This window comes from Eucyclogobius newberryi, unplaced genomic scaffold (genome assembly GCF_026437365.1).
Source record: "Eucyclogobius newberryi isolate DKJ021-1_F unplaced genomic scaffold, fEucNew1.0.hap1 SCAF_4, whole genome shotgun sequence".
NCBI classification, from domain to species: domain Eukaryota; kingdom Metazoa; phylum Chordata; class Actinopteri; order Gobiiformes; family Gobiidae; genus Eucyclogobius; species Eucyclogobius newberryi.
In genome coordinates, this window is record NW_027316056.1 from 22,174,724 (window position 1) to 22,191,286 (window position 16,563).

General features: G+C 40.1%; 1 protein-coding gene across 3 annotated transcripts in view; it reads left to right on the top strand.

Moving 5' to 3' along the window:
* The first annotated feature begins 5,275 nt into the window (after positions 1-5,275).
* The window catches only part of LOC140377946 (myosin-10-like), a 35,759-nt gene continuing 24,471 nt past the window's right edge, over positions 5,276-16,563 (top strand). For 2 of the 3 annotated variants that reach the window (XM_072463570.1, XM_072463568.1), the window contains exons 1-3: positions 5,276-5,402; positions 7,125-7,506; positions 14,164-14,320. In XM_072463570.1, coding sequence (XP_072319671.1) covers positions 7,162-7,506; positions 14,164-14,320 — 502 coding nt within the window. In that variant the 5' untranslated portion in view covers positions 5,276-5,402; positions 7,125-7,161. The remainder of the gene's footprint in view (positions 5,403-7,124; positions 7,507-14,163; positions 14,321-16,563) is intronic. The other variant, XM_072463569.1, reaches the window with a different exon arrangement.

A 16,563-nucleotide genomic window follows, 5' to 3' on the forward strand; every position in this document is an offset into this window, starting at 1 on the left:
AGTCTCCTCAGGAGGTAGAGCCGACTCTGGCTCTTCCTGTACAGTGCGTCTGTGTTATGAGTCCAGTCCAGTTTTGTTGTTCAGATGAACACCCAGGTACTTGTATGAGTCCACTCTCTCAATGTGCCTTCCCTGGATGTTCACTGGTGAGGGGGCAGTGGGGTGGTGTCTGCGGAAGTCTGCCACCATCTCCTTGGTCTTCCCCGCGTTGATGAGGAGGTGGTTCCGCTGACACCAGTCCACAAAGTCCTGCGCCAGTCCCCTGTACTCCGCATCATTGTCGTCCGTGATGAGTCCAATGATGGCAGAGTCGTCAGAGAACTTTTGCAGGACACAGCTGTCCGTGTCGTGTCTGAAGTCTGCAGTGTAAAGGGTGAAGAGAAAGGGCGCGAGGACAGTGCCCTGGGGCGCCCCCACACTGCAGGTCCGAGTGTCAGACACACAGTCCCGGGCTCTCACAAACTGGGGTCAGTCTGTGAGGTAGTCCAGGATCCACTCTGCCAGGTCATACTCCACACCAGCCATCTCCAGCTTGTCCCTCAGGAGCAGCGGCTGGATGGTGTTGAAGGCGCTGGAGAGATCGAAGAACAGGATCCTCACAAAGCTGCCCGGCTTCTCCAGGTGAGAGAGAGAGCGGTGCAGCAGGGAGATGACGGCGTCCTCCACTCCGATGCCAGGCCGATATGCAAACTGCAGCGGGTCCATGGCTGACCGATCAAACCTCAAGAAGTGAGCATTTAAATCATTCACCCACTGTAGATCCCCCTCTGTCTGGGCAGGGGGGATTTTGAAGCCCGAAATGGTTTTCAGGCTTCTTCACACTCCCTGAATGTTCTTCTGCTGCAGCTGCTCCTCCATCCTCCTCTTGTAGCCGGCTTCCGCCTGCCTGATCTTCCTCCTCAGCTCCTTCTGCACTGTCCTCAGCTCCTTTTTTTTTTTTGCACACATTTTTTTTTGCGCACATTTTCAGCTGGGGGGACCGCCACTTCTTTTCTCAACATAGATGTTAGGCCAATGCCATACATGTGGAACATTCCAGGCAAAGCAACAACATCTCCAAGCAGGTGCAGCCACCTTTAAACTATGTTGCATTGGTTGTTCGATTTTATTAGAGGTCCTATACTTACCTATCATCAACCATCATGTGATATATAGGCCTAAAAGTAAATCCATATATTTTGATTATAGATTATGATTTTCCTTTTTACTTAACGTCACCATTTTATACATAACAACCACATTGCTGCAGATCCTGTATATGCAATATTTTTGAAAGTTAGAAAGCTTAGGACTTGGAAAATAATAGCATTGATGAGACATCTACATCTAATAATTTAATACGGCGACAATGCGGAGCACAGAGGACTAGCCGAACCACCTCCTCATCAACGCGGGGAAGACCAAGGAGATGGTGGTGGACTTCCGCTGATGCCACCCCACTGCCCCCTCACCAGTGAACATCCAGGGACATTGAGAGAGTGGACTCATACAAGTACCTGGGTGTTCATCTGAACCACACACTGGACTGGACTCAGACGCACTGTATAGGAAGAGCCAGAGTCGGCTCTACCTCCTGAAGAGACTCAGGTGCTTTGGAGTGACAGGGCCACTCCTGAAGACCTTCTACGACTCTGTGGTGGCATCAGCCCTCCTGTACGGTGTGGCCTGCTGGAGCAGCAGCATCACAGAGAGGGAGAGGAAGAAGCTGGACAAAGTCATCAAGAAGTCCAGCTCCGTCCTGGGCTGTGCTCTGGACTCGGTGCAGGAGGTGGGGGACAGGAGGGTCCTGGCTAAACTCACCTCTATGCTGGACCATGGGTCTCACCCCCTGCAGGACACTCTGTCCACTCTGGAGAGCAGCTTCAGTGACAGACTGATCCACCCTCGCTGTGTGAAGGAAAGGTTTCACAGGTCTTTCCTTCCTGCTGCTGTCAGACTTTATAACAAACACTGTTAGCCCTAAACATGTGTCATTCAGCTTTTTATAATCATGTGGAATACTGTGACATAATGTCAATCATCCTGTCCATAAAACAGCTGTAGATAAGAGTGTTATAAAAAACCTCTTATACTCTTGATAAAAATAAGAGTTTTTTTAACAAGTTTTTTATCTGTTTTTTTATTATTATACTTTCCCAATTGTGGGGCAAATAAGGGTTATCTTATCTTATCTTAATAACCATACACTAATAGTACATAGATACAATTATGGCATGTAAGACAGGCTGTCTTACATACGCGTCCTATTTAATCCAAAGTCTGTCAAACATGTCCATTTTCAAATTAAGTCCGAATGTAATTTTCTCCATTTGTTTGATGTCTTTTACTATGTCAGTCCAGTCTTTGATCGTAGGTCAGCTACCTCTTTGCTATGGCATTTTTTCCTGCTGCAGGAGTATATTCCAAAGCTATCCATTTATTATCCGTGGCAAGGGTTTTGAGGCCCAAATACATACTGTAGTTCTACAGTCTGCTGTGAATTATTAATTTCAGTCCAATATTTTTAACAACAAGGCAGTCCCAAAATACTTGATGACAACTGTTGAGTTCCTCAACAGTTAGCATTTCCTTGTGAATAAAGAGCAATTTGATATGGTGTTATGAAAAAACATGACACATTTTTCCGATGAAATTCCCTTCAAACATGAGACTTTGTGGTTCTCCACTGGGATGTACACACTCTTTGTCCGTCAAAACAAAGTAAATTTATTTTTATATATTTAGTGGAGTAGCTGTCCAGTTTATGAATGCATTGGTGCAATTTATATATTATTCCCCTTGAAAGTTCTGATTTAAAAGCCTTGAAAATTTTCAGCCAAAGGGGTACAGTGGTTTTGTCTTGTTATAATAAGTCCTTATTTGTAAATACCTATAAAAGTCCTGTTTCTCCAAGTCAAAGGATTCTTTCAACGGAGTTTGTTAACATTTTGATCCAATAAATCTACTACACTGTGTGCTTATTGTGTTAAGTCCAAGTATATTAAATGCACAGCGGTAAATTGAAACTGAATCAAAAACAGACGCTGCATGCTCCGTGACTGTAGGTCTGGTCACAAGGATGTCATATCGACTTGTTGCTCAAATAGAGTGTATTTTCAGCCTGCCCCTGGAAAAGATTACTGTTCTGCTCCCCACATAAACCTGCAATTCTCCCTTCCTGAGAGCTGTAACAACTATCATGATAAGGGTGTTATTGCCGAGTTATATCTCATCTTTTTATGTGACCCAGGTCTGCAGTTTTTATTTACCTCGCTCCAGTGGTGATTGGTGTGGATTCCCAGAGCAAAATGTGTGATAGAAAGATTCAGAAACAATCATGCAGTTTGATAGAGTTTTAACCAGAGGTGTGTGGCCAAACATGGTACTCAAATCAGTCTTCTTCAAAAATACAAAATAAATAATACTCAAGTACAAAGTAACCTAGTCCAGGAAATGCTCAAACTGTCTTGACACATTGTGTTGGGGAATATTTTGAAATCAAAGTAATTTGAAGGACAAAACTTTGAATAATGAACACAATCTGGTATTCAAAAGTTATGCCACAAAAAATAGAAAATCGAAACCATATTTGAAGGAGTGATGTAAAAACACAATTTAAATAATTGTATATCGTACATTTACATACGTAGTATTATATTAAAAGTCACTCAAGTAAACGTACTCCCCAACTCTGGTTATAATATTGTGTTTTAAGCCTGGTCTTAAATGAAGAGACTGCCGGCCTCTTTAACATGGACTGGAGCTGATTCCATAACACAGAAGCTTGGTAGCTAAACGCTCAACCTCCTACTGTGCTTTTAGAGACTCTTGGGACCACCAGAAGGCCAGCATTTTGAGAGCGAAGAGTTCTGTTTGGATGATATATGATAGCATCTTTGAGGTAGAATGGGGCCATGTCATTTATTCCTTTATTCTATACCTAGTATAGATAATTTTGCAGATGAAACCAAGTCATTTTATAAATTAAAAGTTAATTATTTCACATGGAAACGATTGCTGCAAGTGCACACTGTTATTTTTACAGCGATTAGGGAAAGGATGTCAAGTAAAATCAAATACAAATTTAAATGTGTACCTGACATTCTGTATCTGCAGTAAAGCATGAGCTGTTTAATAAGAGTTTGGTGACAAAAGAACATGAGGCTATGCAGTAAAAAGGACAAGGCTGAGAAATCTGGATAGGTCACCACCTCAAAACATGTCACTCCAGCATCCATCACAACAAGAAGAAAAAACATACAGAGACATCTGTCACTTGAGAGTCTATAATGTCCATCCAAAGCTTATCTTAACACGGATTATACCTGACCAATGGGAGACTATTGGGTCAAATGATATATTTTTCAAATGTTTTTTTTTTAATGTTCATATTAATAGTTAACTATTTGGCTTTCCATGATTATTATTATTGTCGTTGTTGTTATTATTATTATTATTATTATTTATATTTATTTATTTATTAATGTATTAGCAATTGTAATTGGATGAACCATTACACTGTTTCAAGTGATATAGCAAAAGTGCTAATTAATCACCACTTGTCCATTGGAGGCTTGTGGCTGTTGAGTCCTTGACGGCCTGATCGTGGCAGTATGATTGTTAAAACGTTTACTCTGCTGTCCTCTACTGTTAGTATCGAGTATGTCAGCATCCAATACTAATTTCAAATCAAGACCTAATTTGCCAAATTGTTGATCTTTTTTCTTATGTACTTGTAATAAAAATAAAAAAATAAAGTCTTATTGCTAGCCTACTTTTATTTAGGCTTTGGGCTTAGAGCACTTACTTTCAGGGCACAGACCATCTTCCAGGGCAAAAGTGGTCTAAAACGTGGCCAATATAAGTTCACTTTATCTATTACCTATTCAGAATTTCTACTGCATTGTTCTACGCCAACGTATGGACGGTCCCTTTATATTAAATAAATCGGGCCAACTGTAAGGCCCCGCACCAAATCATCAATTAATCAACAACCACATCAAAACAACACAATTCTTAAAATAAATAAATAATAAAAATCCTCACAATTAAACGGGAAACCCATACCAGACGGTGACAGGTGCTGCGTGTTTGTGCGGCACGAGTCAACGATCAAAGTTTTGGGGATGGAAATAAAATCCAGCCAATCGTGTTCCGGTCGCATACTTTTCCAGCCAATCACCACCTTTAGATCGCGTGTGGGCGTGACCTCGAACAGCGCCGCGTCGGCGGAGCGCATCCATCCTCCGCGGCCCGGGCCAACAGAGTTCGGTTGAGCGGGGGCTGATGGTTGGGGAGTACCACTAATGAGAGAGCGGGCCACACGACACACACAGTATTCTAACACGGATTATTTTGGGGGGGGACTCGGAGCTTCTTACAAATAGTACCCGCGGATTGTTGTTGTTTTGCCGCTGCGTGTGGTGAGTACCGCCGGGGTGTCTGCTTTCAATGGAGGATGCGGGGTTAGCAGCAGTTATGTTAGCTAGCGGATTATTGTGCCGTGACTTTTCAATGATGGAGGACTGGGGGATATTGCTAACGCTAGCCTACTGGCACCACCTCTTTATAATCAAGTTGTAACGCTAGATTTGTATGTAAATCCTCTTAAATCCCCCGTGGAAGACTTGTCGTCATGGCGTGGTCATTGTCCGCCAGCTTTTATCCCCATTTCCCCCCAGACGTCTCTGAACCACCCACACCCATGATGCGCTGGGGAAGGCTCACTATTTTTAATTTAAACTTATTTTACGCGCACATTAAAGTGGTGTGAGGCGCGTGTCCGTAACTGTTTTTCAACTGCAGACTAATTAATAAAACCTATTGTTTGGGTTTAGCTGCTTAATACGCGTGATCGTCCTTGTGGCATCTTTTTCAGCGCGTTAGAGACACTTCAGCACGCCAACTTTGAGCTAAGGCTAACATGCTAACATAGTCCCCTGCAGCAGCATTTAGGATAAATCAGTGCAGTGATGTAGACAGCAAATCCCATAAAGTCAGAATTGTCAAAAATAGTGTCTCGCTAAGCCACGTTTCCCAAGGTCTAATTCAACAAACTTATCACGACCACAATTGTAACAAAGGCCAACACACGTGATTTATGTGTTAAAATGTTGTTTGTTTAAATGTGTAAATTGTCGATAGTATACTGTCCAGGCCGACGTGCCCCCCGCGAGCAGCGGCGTTCAGCTGCCAGAGGGGATGCAGTGACAACAAGGCAGCAGCAGCTCTGACCCCACATCCCGTGACCTGACCCACATTTGTGCCTAAACATCTAACCACCGTCTGAATTAAAGCATGTGGCAATTGTAGGTTAAATGTCTTGGAGCCATACTGCATTTGTGTCTCATTTCAGAGGAATCATGCGTCAGTGGAGGTCTAAAGCAGAGTAGGAAACCATTCAGCTCCTAATACATGTACAAGTATGGTTATGAAAAGTGTGTAAATAATTACGATGCTATTACACGTAGCAGTCGAAATAGATATAGATAAATAAATTAAAATGTTCTTCTCATTTTGATCATCCTCCTTTTTCAATAAAATTGTATTTTGTTTTATTAAAAACTAATACAAATCAGAATCAGAAAAAGTTTAATGCCATTGCCAATGAACAGAATTCACAATCATAGGAACTTGGAAAAAAGCTTTCGATATACATTTTCTGAACATAAACAAGACAGACTTTAGTGCCATTTAACACAAGAAAAGAGGATTATTTTTAGTTTATCATTGACAATTATAAATATCAGAAACTCAATTAATATTAGATTAATTAAGTGGAAATGAAAAATATATCTCTGTGGCCTCCGTTAAGAAGATAAAGCATTTCAAGGAGAACAAGAACATGAATAGTATTACAGTGAGAGTGATTGTCCTCCCACATACAACGCAGAAGTAACAATGTTATCCTCCTTCTATTTATTATCTAATATCAAAGTACATTGTTTAAATATACATTCATATATTTAATAACACAGACTATTATATATATTTTTTGCAGATTGTTTTAATAAGAATTATGATAATTAGCATGTATGCAGTATCTGCTCATATATTGTTACTTACATAATTATTAATGCTTTATGAATGCATGTGATGAGTTATTCTTATGTGATGCATAAATATAGAAACATTTCTGATTTCAGGTGGCGTCTGGTGTAGTGGCTGAGGTTCCCAGCAGAAATGTCACAGAGAAGTGGGCAGGAGGACCCGGAGCGGTACCTGTTTGTGGACCGCGCTGTGGTCTACAACCCGACCGCTCAGGCCGACTGGACCGCCAAGAGGCTGGTGTGGATCCCTTCAGAGAGGAACGGCTTTGAGGCTGCCAGCGTCCGAGAGGAGCGGGGCGATGAGGTGGTGGTGGAGCTGGCCGAAAATGGGAAGAAGGCGATTGTTAACAAAGATGATATTCAGAAGATGAATCCCCCAAAGTTCAGTAAAGTGGAGGACATGGCCGAGCTGACCTGTCTGAACGAGGCATCAGTGCTGCACAACCTCAAAGACCGCTACTACTCTGGACTCATCTATGTAAGTCTTCGTTACCCTGATTTATTACTACTATTACAAGGCTATCCAAACTTTTGTACTAGAAATTACAAGGTCAACAGATTATAGGCGTGTGGCATACACTTGTTGGACACTTCGCCTGGACTTTAAAATCAGTAAAACTCGCCAGTCTCCTAATAAACTCACTATTTCCCTCTTATTATGTAATCAGCATTATGCATTCAGAAAATCTCTGAAATGATTGTCTGTAAGTGTTAGTCTTTCATGTGATGTGTGCAGGTGGGAGGAATTATTTTTGCCTGGTTTATCTGTGTGTTGGTTAAAAGATTTTGAAAATGAATACATGGGTCATGATCCTCAATGATGATGTCACTAATTATTCCCTGTGTGCATTAGCTGCTTTTATACTACATTAACTATTGAAAGGAATGCTTTTTGTTTTCTTAAAAGTTTCCATAATTAATTTATGTCCTGCTGTGTGAGAGTTTGTTGGAACAAGGTGCAGCTCCGTAAGCCTTACCATGTGGTCACTTCAGACTGGCCTCAAGCCAAGAGATTGCTCTGTCGATTGGTGAATCTTAACAGCAGCTGCTGTTTGTCACTGCAATAGTTCAGTGGAAACGCTGAAATGAAAAATGATTTTGCTACTTACTTTTATTGCCGTGGTTGCATAACTTTGTGCCTTCAGTGAGATGGTAGCAGTTCCACTCCTACACAGTGCAAATAATAGCTTCCCTCTCGATTCACTTCAGTGTTCTGAGTCACTTTAATGAAGCTGTATTCTGATCACCATCATTTACATTTTAGAAAACTGTGTGAGTGGGCCTTTCTTTCTATTTAAACGTTCTTCTTTTCATAAGGCATCTCACTTTTTGATTAGAAATTCTAAATTGAGACTGTTTTATTAACCGTACATGGATTGCCAGAGGGGCAGTTCTTTAGTATAACTTGTGAAGTCGTGCTTCTTTTCCTGCTTGACCCAAAGTGTAAGCTGTTTCTTTGCCATTTGATATTTACTATTTCTACAACATTTCCTTTTTCGATTTTTAACATTTAAATTACACACAATAAGACATTATAATTAATTATTATTTATTAATTATAATAGAAATAAATGGTAATAACAATACTAAAACGCAATTCAGAATCACACATAATATACGTATATAGATCTTGCTCTCTAGATTAAAAGATAAATTCAAAGTATTTATTCTTATAACCTTAGGGCTGAAACTAACAATAATTTAACTGCTAATCCAGCGATTATTCTTTTGATTAATCGCCTAGTTTAGAATGTGAAAGGCCCTGGCAAGAGATTTGAAAATATTTTTTGTCCCAGATGAACCTGAAGTGAAGCAGCATGAGGACATCCTGGTGTATTAATCAAAAACACTACATATTAACATTTTCCATGTAATTTTAATGTAATTACTGCTCTGTCTGAGTCATGAAACCTCGTCTCGCAGCAAATGGCATGTTTTGTAGCCTGTGTTTATATCATTTAACAATTATTTGATTACTAAATGACTTGGCATTTATTACAATAATTGATAGTTGCAGTTAATCAGTTGACTTGTGACAGCCCTATAATAAATATAGTTATATATAACACTCCCTGTGTGTTTTAAACATATAATCTCAAATAATTTAATCTGATTCCTCCTCAAAGCTACAGCCCTCATGTGCTTCGCTAATGAACAAGGAGCTTTCAGTGGTCTGAGCGTGCACGTTAAAGTCGACTGTCAGCTACATCAACAGTCCTGACTCTGCATGTTTACACGTCCAGCCAATACTGCATTACCTCACACATCCACCTTTGAATTTTGGCTCCGTATGTAGGTTCTTTAATACTACACTGGATCAAACAAGGGATTATCTCCCTTAAAACAGACTAACTTAATTTAGTCCATGAGCATGAAGCATGTAGCTCAGTCATATATTTATGTTACTACTCAAAGTACCGGTAAATAGAATAGTAATACAATATCAATAGAAATAAAATGGAAATCTGATCAACCTAATGGCTCAGTCAAAAGAAGAATTGATGTGGTAGTAAAGTCAACGCAGTGTATTATGAAGTGCAGGTCAAATGCACATCCTTTTGTTGTTGACTAGAGCCATATGGACTTAAGCTCAGGGCTATGCATCCGACATCTGGGCTAATGTAGTGCAATGTCTGTCACTTAATAATACTGAGATTTTGGCACATAATACTTATATCACAACAGCCTCTTAAAGACACCAATGCACTTATTCTTCACTCTCAAATACTTGTCTTACACTGAATGAAAGCATACATTTGTTTTCTCCTAATTCTGCCTCAAATTTAAATAAATCAGAGAGATGAGAGCAGCGTATGTTTTCATAAATGAGAATGTAACCGTGGTATGGTATTACGCTCATAAAATATAATGAGTAGATTATATATAAATCACCAAATGTGCTTCTGCAATATTCAACGTAAGTGAAGCACATGAATAGTTTTCCATACAGTCCCTTTATGCATCATTGGTTCCATAAATTAATAATCTGGTGGTTTTGAGCAGTTCCAGTTTTAGCCGACGGACCATTCACATTGAGACAGCTTCATTCCTTATCACCTTTTAACTGTAGACTTTGCACGATCTTCAGGTCTAGGTGACCCACAGCCGTGCACGTGAGTCTATATTAGAACAGCCCCCCACCACCATCAACAATTATGTAACTAACAATATATGAGTAGATATTGCATAAATGCCAATTATTTTTATTCTTACTAGCACTTAACAACAAACTGTCGTCATTCAACTTTAAACAATCTGCTTTGATATGACATAATATATTCAGTTGTTCTAACATTAACACAGCTACTTCTGCTTCGTATGTGGGAGGACAATCCAACATCACTGTAACACAATTCATGTTCTTGTTCTCCTTGAAAAGCTTCATCCTCTTAAATGAGGCCACAGAGATATATTTTTCATTTTCATGTAATTCACCCAATATTAATCGCGTTTGAGTAATTTCCAATTGTCAATGATACGCTTGTGAGGTATCCCACGCACTATCTTTGAGGGTTAAAGGTAGTGCACCTTTGTACATTTTTAATCATGTTATAATATAATAATCAGAATAATGTTCCCTTATCATCAGCGTAAGTTGTGTTTGGATTGATTCCTGCATGTTTTACTAAGTTTGACCTCTATTGTGCTTCAACTGAGGCTCGAGTTTTCAGAAAATTCCTATTTTCACCTACCCCCTGTCTCCACCCACATTCATGTACATAATATAGTTGTGACAATTTGAGGCCACTTTATTTGAGCCACTTTTCAAGGGCTAAACAATAATTCCATGGTCCCATTTCTATTACCGGACTGTTTTAGGTGACCTACTGACGTTATAGTACCTGAAAAAACATAATATGTCTTCCTTATTTGACTCCTCCAGCTCACTGTGAGGTTTGTTTCCATTTTCAGATTAGGAACAGGCCAAGATCAGTCACAAAACTCACAACAAACACATAAGAATTTGTGAGTTAAACACTTGCACACTTCCTGTGGCCACAGCGGATTTGTTACAGCAAAAGAAATGTTTACATGTTTCTCTTGACTTTCAACGGCTAAATCCTCTCAACTCGGTTAACCCGCTCAAAATAATCTACATAGGCATGTAAGTGTTGAACCAGCTCTGACCATTTGTGCCTCCGGACCCAAGCCTCTGACACCAAACTTTGGCTTTAACCTCGTTGCCCCAGTCCTGGTGTCTGTTATTATCTGACTAAATTCAACCAACTAGTGGTTGCAACACAGACGTTTTCCGCTCATTTAGAGCCGCTAGAGAAGCGAGAGGAGTGCGTGCACATTGCTGCTGTGACTCGCTCCTCTTACTTTTGACCCACTCTCAGAGAGGACAGAGAAAGAGCACCCGTGTGACTTTATGTGTTTTTGAACATGGCACGTGTCGCTGTTTCTGCAGCAGCTTCTCCTCAGTGTGAAGGTGGAAAGGGTTTTTGCATGTAACGCCCATCAGCCAATCCCATGGCTGCATTCAGTGACAGTGTGTGATCAGTGCAAAAGCAGAATTGTCCTTCACATTGTCCCATGTCAGCTTTATCTTCTACCTAAAAGCAATACAGTATTTCTATTAATTATTTTATGTCCGATATACAATTAAATTGGTAGACAACATTGTGATAAATAACAATTATAACGTTTTATTTTATAGTAAATATAAAAGAGACCCTGAGAATTTCTGGACATTGACTTGGGGAAGGTTCCTCAGAATTTATTGTGTAGCATTGTCACAGCAGTTGATTAAACTAAAGTTCTTTATTTGTTGCATTCATCTTTTTAGTAGAAAACATTACCTAGAATGAGTGCATTAGCAGAATAAAACGCTGTGCTCATAATATCGGATTATCGAGATATTTTCAGAGGCAATCTTCTTCTTAAATTTGGCGACAGGCTGAGTCGTCTGTGGACCCAGGGCCTGAGGACACTGATCTGTCTGCCTGGCCCGGTGCCAACGCAGGGAACCATAGCAGGGGGGTGACCATGAGGGTCAAAACAACAATAAACAACACAAATGTGGAGGTAATAGTGAGTGATAAAAGCAAAGAGATTTCCAAAACAGTGGCTGTCTCAGACTCAGCTAAGATTGGTTAGGTTTCTGTTTGCAACGCCTTCATTGTTTCAAGCTACAAAATGTCTTTTATTTGATGTTATTTGGTCTCATTTTCACGGAGAAAGATGCAAAAAAGTGAATGAATGGAAGTGCAAACTGACGGTTCAGGGTTGTTCTAGTGAAAGTAGCTCACAGAGGCTAAAAGGTTGGAGAGCCCTGATCTGGGACATAATACAATTGTTGTTTATATTGTTTGGGTAAACAAGATACATCTTCAGCATGAGTGCTATTTTATTTTCCATTACCTGACACATCTTTAGCTCACACATCTTTACACATCTGATGCACTGTGCATAAACTTTAGTTTATAAAAGTTTATATTGGTGTAAAATTATATATATGTTTTTTAATATTGGACTGAACAATAACAATCTACACTACATTATGAAAAAAATCCCCCAATATCACCAATACTGATATTAGCTAGTATATAGAACAGAAACAATAATAATTATTATTAATCCAAAACTTTAATACACATTTACAGCCATTTATGTAGTTGATTATTAAGTTTTATTGATTATTTTGTGAAGTCTTAAAGGTAGAATGGATGATTTTTTTGGCACAAATCTGAGTCTCATTTCCTCGTGGCGTGGACTGCCGATTAGTCCTGCCACGTATCAATCATAAAACACACCTACCGCTCACCTGCAGCCGTGTGCGGCTCGTCCCATGAGAGCAGCACGTTTCCGCGCGTCTAAGCGCATTGATCTATCATAATATAGTTCCCTCAGTGTACGGGACAAAATTAAGACGGAGAAAGACAGTTCGAGCTGACTCAGAAGAAGACGGAAATCTACGGGAGACGAGAGATGCGATGCGATCCGTCGCGCAAATAAACAAACGCACGTGTGTGTTGTATCAGTCCGCACGGGGGAGTGCGCATGCGCACTTCCGCCTGAGTTCTCAAATCGCGGAAAAATCGTCCATTGCGCCTTTAAAAAATGGATTTGTTTTCAGATTTTCTGTCCTTGTTTGACCTCTCATCCTGTGATTTTTTTATAGCCCAATTAACTAACAAAGATAAAACATCCGACCAAAAGTTTGTTCCCTCTGTGTTGCTGTCCTGACCTGGACGCCAAATAGTATTTAGTGTCACGTCAGACGGCTGCACGAGGCCGGACACACAATGGACTGGGCATGTCTCTATTATTCCTGCTGATACTCGGGTCAGTGCTTTTGCGGCTGTCTGGGGCCCCGCAGTGCAGTCCACTGACAGACAATCAAATTATGTTTTATTTTAGACATTTTATCGACTTCTCACTTTTGATCCATCCAGCATGCAACATGAGGAGGAAGTGTGTTAATCCAGTGGTCTGTTGTGCTGGTGCTTGATGGCAGACATGTCCAGGATTAGCCCCGCCCCACCTCACTCTGCACTTTACAGCCCCAAAGACCCCGATACAGGCCACGGATTAAAGTCATTTACCCCTGTGCAGTTGTTGCATTATAAGGGAAAATCAAACATACAACATACAAATTTGCTAGTTTGTTTGTAAAATGTTAAGATCTTCCATGACGTATTATGTATATACCATATTTTCGCCAATAAAATGCATAATAAAGAAGAAAAAACATAAGTTGCACTGGAGTATGAAATGCGGTTGCAAATGTAAAGATAACAAATAATATCACCTATAAGTCGCTCTGGAGTATAATTATAAGTCGCACCCCGGCCAAAACTATGAAAGAAGGTGCGACTTATATTCCATAAAATACGGCACCAAAAAATTCCATCGCCACATTCAAAAAGAGCATAAATACCCACCTGTTTACGCAGCTATTTTCCCTCTGTATTCGCATAATCTAAATGACTTTTATGGTTCTTCTTATTATTACTGTTTGTATTTCATTATTGTTGTTTTAATCTGCATGTCTGTATTTGTTTGTGTGTCGTTGTTTGTTTTGTGAGTCTTGTTCAATGAAAGGCTCTCTGCTAATAAGATGTGATAATGATGTTGTGTATGAAGTGTACTTTGCCAGTGTAGACTAAGTGTTTGTCTTGTCGCTCCGCAGACATACTCTGGCCTCTTCTGTGTGGTCATAAATCCCTACAAAAACCTGCCCATCTACTCAGAGACCATCATAGAGATGTACAGGGGCAAAAAGAGGCACGAGATGCCCCCTCACATCTACGCCATCTCCGAGGCTGCGTACAGGTGCATGCTGCAAGGTAAGACCGCTCCTTCACTTTACACTCTGTACTTTTATACTTCGTGTGATTACAGGGCACTGAAGATCTTTATTTTTAGGATTTTAGCTCAATTGTTGTTGCAAAATCTCTGTTTTTGCCTCCTTCTTTTGGGCATTGCAGCCAATCAGTGTTTTATACTACATATAATAAATATAAGATAATAAAAAGCTGGTGATGCATTACAAGATGGAGGGTGCAATAGTTTGTGGTCCCTCAGGAGAGTGAAGACAGCTATATTTGATATTACTGGAAACAATCAATGCCCTTTCTATTTTAAAATGACAGTCATTTTGTTTTTTCGTTATTCCTGGCTTGTCGATACCCTTAATATGATTTGTATTGGTAAAGCAGCTTGTAGTTTGTCAAATGGCTCTTATCCTTAAGACAAGCTACACATTTGTATGGGGCCAAACGCGGCATAGTTCAGTTATTGCAAGTGCTGATAATGTGGACATGAGTTGCACAGAGAGTATGTAGTCTGTGCTCTTACTGTTACTGTTACTACGATCACATCTGTGCCAGTGCCTTTGTAGAGGACACATGCAAAGCTCTGAAGCTCCGGAATTCCCTCTCTGAGCTGCAAAGGCTGCACTAGCCCTGAATTGTGATAGGTGCAGGTGCTGGGCTTTAGTGTTCACTTCAGAAAGATGGATTTCAGCATTGGAACTGGAAACCCAAAGGAGAGCCTCGTGTGCTGCTGATTGGATACTAACCCTGTCATGAAAATAAAACTTCAAATCCTTATTTCGATACTAAGGAAGATACTCGATTCTCTGTACAGATTTTGATACTACAATGATAATTAAAATGTTTGTTTTTGGGTCAAAGCTTTAGACATTATCAACACAAAAATGACCGTGGCTTCTTTATTAAACATCTCATCCTAGTTCTGAAAAAGCTCAAGGTCATTCTGAAATTGTCCAGTAAAGGCAGTCCTGTGTTTTTTAGTATTGATACTTGCTCAAATGACTCGATACTAGTTTTAGTATACAATTAGTACCTAATTTTGGATACTTTTGACTAAATTCTTGGATTGAAAAACCAAACATCAAATGAAAACTTAAATAACTGGGGCTGTAGGCCTTTAGTCGTTTAGTTGATTCATCGGTCTTTGGAGTCGTCCTTTTATTTAGATTATTTGGATTTAAATGGGACAACAGCAAAAAGAAAATATGGAGTGAGTTAGCTGAAGATTTGTTATTGTCTGCACAAACTCCCATGCAGCAGTCTTTTAAGTAGTTTGGGTCTTTTACAGTGTGCATTTGTCGGCCTAAGTATGTTCAGCAGTCAATGTCTAAGGCCCACTTGTTGTTTCTTATTTCTGTTAAAATATATTTAACACGCACAAAGTTCACAATAGGGCAGTAACTGGGTCTATAACCTCAACAAAATATAAAATTTTTCCTCCTGGCTGATATTAATCGCCAATTTGTTTAATAAATAATGTTTTGAGAGGTTTTGCCACGCCCCCTTTTCAGTGTACTAATCGATTAGCGGATCATGTTTTTAGTCAACCAAGAATGTCTTTAGTCAACTACAGACCTATAAATAACTTCCATCGTGTCCAATGCTTTTGTGATTAAGACTAAATCAACATTAGACACTTGGTATCCGTAGAAACTATTTGAGCCTATTTAAAACGCCTGGTTCCAGCGCTACAGTAAACAAGCCTTCAAAGAGCTGTTCCTGATAGTTTCCGGGTTTCTGAGCTCTGAGCTGTGACTGGGATCAGACGGCGAGAACAGAGAGGGTGACCCCATTGTGAGCCACAAAAGCCCCTTTGTGCCGCGGTGAGGGCCGCTCATGGGGGTGGTGACACTGGACTGTCCCATCAGCCACTGCTCTCGGCATGTCGGTGCACACAAGGATGTTTGGCTTGATTTAGTGTCAAAAGGTGACCTCTTTTCACATGCAGACTTTGAATACATCCCGTACATATTTATGAATCACATGGTAACATTAATTTGAATTTATCATTTATTGCAAAGAGTAACATTACTTTGAATTGATCATTTATTGCAAAGAGTCAGGTTTTTGGTCTTTCTTCACAGCTGGAAAATCAGGCCGTAACGTCGAATGCACCTCAGGACAAACACATTCCCGCTTATTTTATTACTTTGATTGACCTTTATCTAACCAGGAAAGTCCCACTTAGAATCTCTTTTTCAGGGGAGTCCTGGCTCCAGAATTAACCGTGTTGTGGTGGAAAAGGAGGTTTGTAG